The following is a 12,244-nucleotide window of genomic DNA, read 5'->3' as shown; positions in this document are numbered from 1 at the left end:
CGCTCTTCGCTATTAATGTAAGTTAGAGATAACAGATGTGTGCGAAGAAAATAAGAACAACAATGGGACCTAGTGTTTATCCACTCTGAACAACAGATGTTCTAGAATCAAAGCAATAGGAGCTTTCCTTTTAAGATTCTTTCCACTGTACCGTGCTGAACCCAAACTCCCACAGCCTTTTCAAGAAGAATACTCTCTGGGGCCAAAACAATTGTTTTGTGATAATACTGTATTTTGCAGGATAAATGGGGTTTGTTCATTAAATCAGACACATTCTCAGAATAAATCAAACACACTATAAAAAAAGTAAAAGACACACCTATTTTTTCTTTCCTGTAAAATAACCCCCCGCCCCCCCCCCCCCCCCCCCCCCCAACCTCAGAAATAAATCAAGTTTTCCCTCCTCCAAGTCCTTCTTACTAAAGGATCAGACGATTCGTGAGAAGAGCAGTTTTTTTAAGATACTTGAAAATAAGCTTTGGGTAGGACCGAACACATTTGATCTCTGCCAAAAAAGCCACTGTATATTTATTCAGGTTAAAGTGCTTAAAACTGCTTGGGCAAGGATTCCTGGAACAGTAGTGAAAGGGCAGGGCTCAGGTTATGAGGCTGATTCTGGACAATCCCAGTCTTAACTCATGGGAGGCTTCCAGTTTATACCACAGAACAGAATGCCACATGCCACATTTTCTGTTTAGGAATGGCAGGCCAGTATTTTTCCCCCTTCTACCAGGTTTCCGGCAGGTTATATTTTAAGTACTGTGTTAAAACCACCACACATACTGAATGCTTTACTTAACATTGCTGTGTCCTGCAGCCTATCTACTGTTGTATGCAGCCCGTCTGGCACTGGTCTGGTATTAGCTGGACTGTCTTATTCATTGGTGATCAGAATCTGGGAGGAGTCATGCCAGAAACTGCACTGTGTACAGTACAACGTTGCATATCCGACCCCCTGTGGACTGGGGTATTGGTGGACAAGCGAAAAAGTCGGATTTGCGAACATCTATAGAAAAAGCATTTACACATCCATAAATAGGTTAGTGAACAAAAACAACAGGCAAACTGCTTTAAACATGGGGACATTTTTTGCTTTAAAAGTAAGCTAACGTAACCGAGATTAATTAGGCTACAAATACACAGTGCTGCTATGCGGTTTGCTATAGCCATCCCTACGCAAAGCTTTAAAAAAAAATATATAAAACAAAAACGGTGAATGTACAGCGACCTGCAACTGATGGCTTCTTTCTCAACTCTAGAAGTTCCTGCCTCCCTGGTTCTGCTTTCTTAATATCTCTGTCACAGTACTTTGTGCTCTTTCTTAATATTGCCAACAGCCAATAAGCAACTCAGCTTGAATATTGCTTCGGCTATTTTAAACAAACGGCCGGTAAACATTGCGTTTATGAAGCTTGCTTTGTTTAATTCAAATGCATTTAAAAGCTACAACAACACGCTGCCAATATCTGCAAGCGTGCACTCCATCATATAAACACATTCCACAAAAAAAAAAAAAGCTTTCTCGACTGGTGTATTGAAACGTCACTGCTACATGCAGCTGACTGAGACACGCATGCAGCTGACTGAGACACGCACACAGCCCGCCTCTCTTAAAAGGGGAATGGACGAAAAGGCTGATTGCTATAACACTTTCTTTCTGTTTCCATTGTGGAAGCTGCATTTGCTGCCAATGCCATTACTCTCGTAGCCTACTTTTAATATATATTTATTTATTTAGCGAGGTGGTTAATTGATTAGGGTGGTTATGTGACGGTCGGATATGCAACGTTCTACTGTATCGGAGTTTGGGCCAGGGGTCCCCCACTGTCTAAGACAGCATGGGAAGCCAGAGGTAGACGTCGTTGATACAGGTAGAAGATGGAGCAACAAGGAACACTGGGGAAATGCTCAATCAAGGGTTAAATAGGGGATTCAATCAATTTAGTAGGGGAGAGCACCGTCTCCTAAACTTTACCAAAGCTAGAAGTGTCTTATTAGGCGTGCTGACTTGTTTAAATCCTGCATACCTACAGCCAAATGTTTCCCATTGCCCTATAGAATAAACACCTTTTGATTCATAAAGTCGAATGAATGCTGCCGAATAATATCACGTTAACATATTGAATTACGTACCGCTTTGTAGTTTTCCATATACTTAACGAAAAAACTGACAAAAACAGAAATATGTGACATTTCAAAATCTAACATGAAATACTGTACTATTAACTATTACGACATAATTTGGTAGCTTAATAAAAAGATATTTAAAATTATGAACTCATTAAATTATTTTAACAATAACATGATACTCGCCAACAATAAAAAAAGAAAAAAAAAACACCACACACATCTGCATTATAGGTTTTCCTGGAAAGAACTGGAGAAATCAAAACTCCAGTCCACCCTTATGGTACTCAAAGATCCTAGACGTAGCCTAGCTGAATCTTTAAATCAGCACTTGCTTTCCCTTAGTCTTGGTTACTGTTGCTAATTATGCATGGAAGAGCGAGTTGAACACGGATTGTGGTTTTCATGACGAGAAGCAAAAGCCAGGGTCAGTGCACCTTGACCCTTTAAAAACTGTTAAGATGCAACAGAGAAAGGACTTAGACATGCCTGCTGCTGTGTTTCAAACTGTTCTGGGGATGCTGTGCAGAGCCTTGGCAAACTGTAATCGTGGTTGATTCCAAAGTGGCCATAAATGCTATTACGGCTTGCTGCTTGGCAACGTGCATTTACACGCACGTCAAATGTACCGGATCTTGCCTGGGTTCATCCACAAACCTTCGGCAGCAGGAGTCTGCCAACGAATGGACCCCCCTTTAAAAGTCCACACTCCCCCTTGGCCTCTGTAACAGATTCACTGCCTCCAGGGGTGGGATGAATTGGGCTATTCCAGTTTATCCCAGATAGGTATATATATATATATATATATATATATATATATATATATATATATATATATATATATATATATATATATATATAAATGATTAAAAACAAAAATCAGCAGGTATTTACACAAACAATTCTTATCAGTGGTTAAGCTGCTTTCTCCTGAATGACAGAAGGAACCACTGTTGACCTTATATCCTATTATCTCATCCTGAGCCAGAAATGTTCAAAGCTGTCACAGATTTCCAGTGTTGATCTTATACTCCCACTCATTTAGATTTGAAACGTAACCCAGTCTTTTCAACTTCAAGTTAAATTGTTCAAGCCTAAAGGAATACAATCAGATATGCCAGATATATGATTGCAGGAGATATTGCAGTGCCAAGCACTGTGCTTTCTGTATAGCATTTTTCCTCTAAACTGAGCTTTGACATTTGATACACTTTATACTCTAAAAGCACAATCAAGCAACTCAATCAATCTTCCTAAATTATCATATTAAAATATCCTCTTAAATAGTTTTCTCCTGTCCATCTTCCCCTGAGATTCCATTAACCATCTCCTTTGCAATTGCCCCTTTCCAGGGGTCTGCCTTGGGCGTCTGCCTTCACCTCCATATCACCGATCTCTGACAAGAGGGAAGCTCCAACAAGCATGTATTTTATATGATGGGATCACATTACCCAAGATTGGACTGCATGAGAATGTAATTCAGTTGTATTGGAAATTTCTCACCCAGACAGTTAACTATACAGCAATGGGTGACTGACTGCAGCAGTTCCTGACGCCAAACCAAAAGTCACCCACGCCCTCATTCTGCATTCTCTCCGGTTTAAATATTTCCCAAATTAGTTTTCCTTTTGCTTGCGATTAATAAAGCTGAATAGTTTGTGCATTTTTGGTGAGTTCGGTCTGGTCAACCCCTTCCCACCCTTAGCAACAGAAACAACAGAAGAGCCCGCCAGGGAGAAACAGATATTTCAGGAGCGCTCACTGATAACGTCTAAATTGCTATGAACGTGAACAACAGGGCTCGCTTTGTTCATTCATTTGGCTTTGGGCTGATATTCCGCCCAACACAGAAGTTCACCGTCCTATAACTATTATATACAGCTTTATTATTAATACACAAGTTAAAAAAATCCAGCTAGATTTATTTTCTAATTGTTACTAACCTTTATTTAGTCTATTGTCAATGGACAGATGACATCAACCATACTAATATGGAGAATACAGACAGCATGGCAGCACTGAAAGTGGCACGGCTGCTGTCATGAATAAGGTTTCTCTGTGATGTGTCACGGAATACAGAAGGCGATTTGTGCGCCGATTGGCTGAAAGATCCTGAGCAGTCTATAATGTAATATAAGGAGTCACTGTTAATTGTAATAATGTAGTTCTGTATATCCATCTTTATGCTTTTTGGCAGTCATTACAGAATATACTGTTTCATGGACCAGTGGAAAGTGTTTAACAGAAAGGAGACTAATTACCGAGAAAGCTGTGCGCTGGTTTATCCTCCACCACTTTGATTCTCCTGGCGCCTGCAGGGATCACAGCTGCTTCGATGTAACCTGTAGCAACACAAGCATGTGTGAACAACAACATTGCTGCGCAACAGGCAACCGTGGAGAGACGGGGGGGGCTCTGGAAGCTCGGCTGCTGTTTCACCTCAGATCTTTATCACCGACTTGAAGAAAGCTTCGTTCTAAACTCAGATCTGGCCTGAATATTTCTACCTGGGCAATTCAAATGGTTTGCAACCCACATTAGAATAAACAAGACTGCCAAAAGTTAAAATGATAAGCTTGTCTTGGGTGCTTGAGGTGATGTGTCTAGTTTATTGCTTCACTATCTAAATATTGAAGCACAGTGATCTACGGGGTTGTAATTAGCAAACAAAGGACACATTTGTAAGGTTTTCTGATCCAGTAAAACATATTGATTTATTTCGTAGGTTGGTTACACCTTATACTGCAACACAGCTTACACCCCAGTCATACGCATTTCTATAAGATTATTGACATGAACTGGAAGCCAAGTGCAACCACTTTATACTAGAACTGAGCTTTCTGCAAGAGAATCACGATTTGAGACAAAGAGCTATGAAAATTCAGGCTCCCCCATCTCCATCTTAAATGTCCATTCAGAGTCCAGGAAATAAACAAAAAGCAGCTCAATAACACAAGATGTGAAGACAGCTCAAACTGTTTTCTCAAGATCTAAACCTTGCACTCATTTAAGCAAATTTCATTTTTTTTTTAATCTCAGAAATTTTGCATAGAAATGGTTGTTTTGTTTATAAGACGCCAGTCTTTGAAATCATGATGTGGGTTTATGGTATTTCCATATAAAGAAGCTGTGCAGTCTGAGAAAGTTCTCAGGTTGTGCGGTTTCAACTTTTATAATGTCAGAAACGACAACCTGAAATGATACCAGATATAAAATGTTGTTTAGCACTCTTTAAAGCCACCTAGCAAACAGTGTTATAAAACACAGTACAGAAGACATGGCTTCACGCAATAAGAAAGCAATACCACTGCCGTTACACACTAAAACTACTGTTAAAAAGGTAGCAGATCAAAGCACACGCCAGCAAACACACTGTAAAATATAAGCTGAACACTCAACAGTATATCTGAGAGGTTTTTTTTTTTTAGGGTTCTTAATGTGGGAGATGCAACTTGAGAGAATTAGAACCAATCAAAAGGCATCTTCTTGAGATAGAAGCACTTCTCCTTCAGACAAAAGCACTTCCATGCAGTCCAAGACCAGCACTCATGTTGAGGATTTTACAGGAGACAATCCTCTTGGCACGTCCAGCTGTGTGTTTTCCTTGTAGAGACTGCTCTAGCGACAGACTCATAAAGCTCATTCTTTGTGTGCTGTTTTATAGGTCTGCGGCTTGAGGACACTGACGAAACAAAGAGGGAGACCTCCCGGAGGAAAGATAAAAGTAGAAAAAGAAAGAATTGCTGAATTTGTTGCCATGTTCTCAGACTGCCAGGCAGGCCACAGTTCTGCAGGTATTTCTCAATAAAATATAATATATTTATAATGTCATATAAATTTGGGTGAATGTGATGTTACTACAGAATCCTAGTGCCCACATTCACTGTATAGAAATAATTATGCAGATTTTTTCATTTAACTTTCATTTTACCAGATAAGAAGATTGAGAACAAATTCTCATTTACAATGATGATCTAGTCAAGAGGCAAACATCACAGAAGCACAAAGCAAAACTAATACAACATAGAAAAAAATAAAACACATGCATCAGACAATAGTGAATTCAGATGCCGATTAAAAACATCCACCGAAACAAAACTCTGTAGTTTTAATTTTGATTTGAAATTCATTTCAGTCGTGAGCAGCCGCAAACTGAAATGAATTGTGGACGCTCTGGGAAGAACCAAATCTAATAAATGAATCTGATCTTAAATTGTAAACTGAAGCAGAAAACTGGTATCTGTTATAGTTACTAGTATAGTACACACATAACCTGAATTTGTGATATGTAAAGAGCTGTTTTAGTTTATTCTCAGAGACTCTGAACGACATGCACTTTGGAAGCAGCACCCCCGTCCTAAACTCTAATACCATGCTGCTATCAATAAGCAACGCAGACCATGAAAAAATACCAGAAACACCGGTTAACCACCACCCACCACCACTATTACTGTACTAATGATACACCCCTAGACTGTTAGTGAGGCATTAATCCACAGAGTGGGAAGGGTTACCTTCAAATCAATGAAATTAATTTCAGATGAGTGGGATTTCTGATTTCAAAGAAGTTCTGTGCCTTGTGTTGCTTGATTTGTGTACATCCAATAGATTTCTAGTTTACTCAAAACTAGATTCTCCAAGAAGCATACAATTATACAGACTATACTAAAACAAATTATAATAAATTGGTCAGATTTATACAACAATAAATACTCCTTAGGGACAATTACGGACTTATAATTAAGAAGTGCAGGGGCAAAGGGGCATTTTCTTAAAAGGAATAAAACTATTTCATAGTATAAAACTACAGTACCAAGCAACTGCACAGAACAATACATAACATACCTGCTCCTGCCTGCCGCTTGCTAATTTTATACCATCAAACATTCATTTTATTCCTTTGCCCTTGCTTCATAGGGCCCCTTGTTTTAACTAACTTGAACTCAAATATTTACAGATTAAATGTTTTTATCAGCACATTGTTCCAAATGTCATCAGTCTTTAAAACTGTATGTACATCCAAAGACATGCTTTTTGTTTGCTTTTTTTTTCTCTTCCTTGTTCAAAGGGAGTCTTGAACGGTCACTTGAGAGGGATGATTCGCCAGGAGACCCTGGGATTCAGTCCCATCCCAGCCACTGACTCGCCCAGTGTGAGACCTCGGGCAGGCCACCTGATCTCCTTGTGTCTCAGTCCCACCCAACTGTAAAAATGGGTGAATTAAGACCCAACTGAACATTGGAGGCTGCCTCTCATTTGAGCTGTCCTGGATCAATCAATCAGGGGAGCAGGTTCTCAGTGATGACCTGGCTATTAAGATCATACCAGAGCGTTCACTGAAATGGCCTTTCTTGGGTAACGAGTGGTTCTTAGCATACTGGACATCTGTTTTTTTTAACCCGGGTGACTTCTATCAAACCGTCTAGCAAGTTGGCCAGAATATAAGAAAACTACAAAACCCTTAAAATCTGGTAATCATGTCAGACTGCCGGAAAGCCAGTTATTTTGATTCCTGCTGTAATATATTTGGGTTGTCTCCAAACCACAGGCCTCTCCCAAACAGAACAGTTATCATTGGAAATAAGCTTTGCCAACAGCCAGGTTCCAGAATGTTTTTCTTATATGTATCTCTAACAAAACTTTTTCCAATAACTTTATTTTTGTGCTTCCTTTAGCATGCCTGCTCTGCAGCATCTGTACTTTGAAACAAATGGAAGTGTTTTTCTTAATTGCTACTTTTCCAAGACATCCATATCCCTCAGCTACAAGCTAATGGGCAAAACATATTGTTGCTAACAAAAATAATAGAAGTATTTTTGGAACAATCTGGCAGACTATATATAACATTGAATATCAGGCTATGCCACAAGTTTTATAGGAGGAGTGTTTTAATGATAATGTGGGTATAGAATTTTATTTGCATTAAAATTATCTTTAATAAATTATAGATTTATTTTGAATCCTCTATTTAGGTTGCTTGTCATTAAAACAATACAACCTCAATCAGGTATCCAAATGTAAAACTTACGTGTTTTTTTGTTTTTCCATTTTCAAAGCTCACGATCGACCGGTTTCATGCTAGCAGCTCCTCAGATACGTGTGCAACCACTCCTCAAATCATGGCGTCAGTGTTCATTTCTGCTCAGATATACAATAACCTACAGTCGTCATGTCTCTTCAATTCACACATTACGGATAGAGATGCTTCTAATTAATGAGGTTATAAAGTGTATTTGTGTGACTTATCTGACTTTAGTTACAGATACGTAGAATCTAAATATGGATTTAAACCAATTTATATTTAGCCAAGAGGACAGCAAGGTCGAATGGGGTAATGCACTTGATCTTACAATGGCACAAGTTTGTCAAGTTATTGGTATTATTATTATTATTATTATTATTATTATTATTATTATTATTATTACTGATGCATGTCTGTTAACACACCTTTTTTACAAAACGTATCATCAAATTCCTTTTAAAGTTGATTGTGCTGTTCTGTTCAGGAAAGAAAGGAGACCCTACATTATTGGATCTAATCACATGTGGTTGTGTCTAATTACCTCCAATTATGGCCCTGTTCACTCGTGACTGTTGACAAAGACAGTATTTTCCAGGAGAACCCAATGAGAAACACACCCCAGGCATTTATCAAACAACATGTAGTTTCTAACCAGGACAGAAAGCACACATTCACAGCCAGGTATCTTACACGAATAACACTTGGGAACAGCCCTGGGCTTTGACATCACACACGTAGAAACCTTCTTACAATGGCTACTGGTGACTGGGAAACAGAAAAGGGGTTGTGAAGGGTTTAGTCATGTTAATAGCAAAACTTCTGGAATTACTTATACTGCAAACACACACACACAGATAGACACACACACACACACACACCATACCTTGTCATCATAAGCAAATTGCATAAAAAGCTTTTGTTCAAAAAACAGTGGCAAAGTAAATACAGTATCTGAAATATATAAATCAAGAACTATTCAAGATAGTACTTACTGTACAAAAATCAGTTATTGTAATACATATTTTGTTTACAGATCCCCCCACCCCAGGTCAAAGACAGGGCATTAAGGACGGTCATAGGCCAGTTACATAAAATATGAAGAAATACAAAAATAAAAAATACAAGCTCAGGAACGTTTATAACTTAATGATTAAAATGGGGGCAGTATTAGCTCCACTGCTGTTTCGATCAATTGAAAAGACCCAATTCTTTACTGCTTTACAGGAAATTAATTAAATCCAAATTATTCCAATACCTTGGTTATTTTTTTATGATTTTACACCTGTGGATGAGCACTTTCAATGTATTTTTTGGGGGCTGAAAGTGTGGTACCTTAAAACCAGAAGGAAAATTAATTTGAATCCCAGACTGCCTGTGTTTCTGGCACAAGTATAGTGTGTGTAGGTGTCAGCCACTGTAGCTGGTCACTATGAGAATCTGCATGGAGTAGCCAGAGGGGCGTCTCCTCTGACACACTTGGTAGAGGGCATTTGTGTTTGTGAAGCTGCTGCAGCACTAGCACTCCACGGTAGGTGGCAGCCTAAGTCACCTGTCACTATGGTGTGCTCCACATAAGGATTTATACTCACTTTACAGTTATACTACGTGCATCGTGTATTGCTTATTTTTTGGCTTCAAATCTGTTACTTTATCACCTTTCTTTCTGGGTGTACTGTTAAGTATTTCTTCAAATATACTGTACAGACTACACCTCAGCCTGGTCAGGGAATAGCCTTATAAAACACTAAAGACATTTAGGTTTGAATGATCTTGATTAGTGACTCACATCCCCTTTACTGTTGCAGTTCATGATCCAATACTGTAGATCCCCCCCCCCATCTGCATGCTGAAGCAAATCTGTATTCATGTGAATAAATAGAAAGGTCCAATACACTAGGCACAAGTGGGTGGAAATGTGAATCGGTTCATTTATAACAAAAATATTTCCAAAGCATTGCTCTAGGAGTATGTCATGGTTTCCTTTTCCAAAGATTCCCTGTCCCCAGACTAGTGTGTTGAATTGAAGTCCTATATGAGAGTCTGACCTGGTTTACTTAAAAGGAAGCATAACCAAGGCTTTAAAATCCATTTCCTTCCTCTTTTTGGCATTAGAGACACTGCCCTGTCTTCTATTGTGCTGAAGATGGTTATTGTTTGATTGGAACCTGTAACCTCGTGGTTTAGGGCTGGAGTGTGTCCTTATTTGAACCTCCCTCACTATGAATATGTACAGACCTGGAAAGACACTACACTCACCTGTTCCTCTGGCGTGGCTGAAATCTCCCTTCACTATCTTGCAGGACTTGCCATCCCCATTGCACACGCTGCACCGGTCCTCCTTTGCTGAAGAGCCAATGACTCCATCACAGCCAATTTTCTAAAGTAAAAACAAACACAAACAGGCACCCATTAATGTAGGAGCATAATGCCTGTAACTGAAATGATAGATCTGGTTCGATTATATTATTGGATGCGTTATTCCTTTTAGAATGCTTATGATTGTTTGAGAATCTAGCCCCACGCTAAAAGTGATATTGATTAATTAAGCATTACGTTATATTAATACTCTAAATGTATTTTTGTTCAACACCTGCTGTCATTCTTGCCATCACAAATTGATCAAGAGCCAAAAAAAAATAATAACTTGAACCACAGAGATAATGCTTTTTCCCAGAATATTTGATAATTCTCTTTTTACAGGACGGATTTGTTTCACTTGCTGGACTTTATTACTTGTACAAGAGGATAGATATGATTCTGTAATGCCGGGCATGGCACAAGAACAGCTGAAGAAGCTGCATGTGAAATTTACTCAGAAAAGCAATGAGGAGTATGGAGCTAATTATGAGGCAGCGGAGTCATGATGTCATGGGTATGTTACTGTACCTGCAAATAATTGAGAGCCGTACTGCAAATTGATATTGAATACCTTATGTGCAATTCTGCTTAATATTATCCCATATTAGGAGGCATATGGTAACGGTTAAGAAATAATAACACAAAAAAAATCTAAATTACTTGGGGATTATGACTCATGTATAGTATATGTATTTGGTGCCTAGACTGTTGGAAACACTCATTTTAACAGTAAATTACTGGAATTTGTCTTCCTTTTAAGCCAGACTGCTGTACTGTAGTACTTCAAAGAGATATAAGAAGTGCTGCACATAGTTTTTTTTTTTTTAAATGAGTAAAATTCTGTGTAAATATGGGTCTAAAAAAGCAGAGCTGGGACTACAGTAGATAGTACTTAGATGGGAGCCCCTTCACTTTCAACTCCCAAATTCCCCCAGCTTGGTGTGTTCTGCGGTTACTGTCTTGAGGCGAATGATACTACACTGTATCTACTTGAACACTGAAGGCGTCAGGGGGTGAACCCTGGGATTATACAGGTCATAAGCAGTCCTGCCTTTATTCAATACATCATGCTGTGATTTAATCTACAGTGTCCTATAATTAGTCATTTAAAAATTAACACAAAAAATAGAATTTACTTTTCAGAAAGCTCACTTAGGCTCGCTAAACAAAAGCAAAGCACTTTAGATTGAAGGCTTAACAATTTAAGACAGCGTGGAAGAAAATCCAAAGGAGAACAAGAATTACAAGACAATTCTCTGTCGCTTATCAGGGGTGATTAGAGCAGTATCTTGTAATGTGATAATCTGTCAGAAATGAAACGCAAAGTAGATCAACATTTTGAATTCAAATCAGAAGCGGCTTTAGTTCTGTTGTGTGTGTTGAAACCCCAGCACAGTTCCAATCCTCACATGTAAGCATGCTACCTGCGCCTCCTTACACAGGTTCACAATCTCAAGATTCATGGAACCCTGACTCACAGCCAAAGCACAATTTCGCAGTATAATAGTTGCATATGTTATGTGGCTTCTTTAGACACAGTAGGGATCTACTGAATTGATTAAACAGTGCTGGGTCATATTACCACCACCATTCAAATCTATTACAAAAAAAAAAAAAAAAAAACTACTCCCTGCAGTTTTACATGTTGATACTGTAAGTACACGCAGAAGACGCTCACTGAATTACTCAATGATAACCACCTTGGATTCCTTCAAAAGAAGTTGACGGTTGAAATCT

The 12,244-nt window shown here is 38.7% G+C and overlaps 1 protein-coding gene across 2 annotated transcripts in view; it reads right to left on the bottom strand.

Annotated features, from left to right (window-relative positions):
* The window catches only part of LOC117427711 (A disintegrin and metalloproteinase with thrombospondin motifs 17-like), an 84,215-nt gene that overhangs the window by 24,605 nt on the left and 47,366 nt on the right, over positions 1 to 12,244 (bottom strand). The window contains exons 15-17 of one of the 2 annotated variants that reach the window (XM_034045935.3): positions 10,406 to 10,526; positions 8,840 to 8,914; positions 4,389 to 4,469 (exon numbers count right to left, since the gene is read on the bottom strand). In XM_034045935.3, coding sequence (XP_033901826.1) covers positions 4,389 to 4,469; positions 8,840 to 8,914; positions 10,406 to 10,526 — 277 coding nt within the window. The remainder of the gene's footprint in view (positions 1 to 4,388; positions 4,470 to 8,839; positions 8,915 to 10,405; positions 10,527 to 12,244) is intronic. The other variant, XM_034045936.3, reaches the window with a different exon arrangement.

The sequence above is a fragment of the Acipenser ruthenus genome, chromosome 21 (assembly GCF_902713425.1).
Source record: "Acipenser ruthenus chromosome 21, fAciRut3.2 maternal haplotype, whole genome shotgun sequence".
In the NCBI taxonomy this organism is placed as follows: Eukaryota; Metazoa; Chordata; class Actinopteri; order Acipenseriformes; family Acipenseridae; genus Acipenser; species Acipenser ruthenus.
This window is presented reverse-complemented; position numbering and strand designations above follow the sequence as displayed.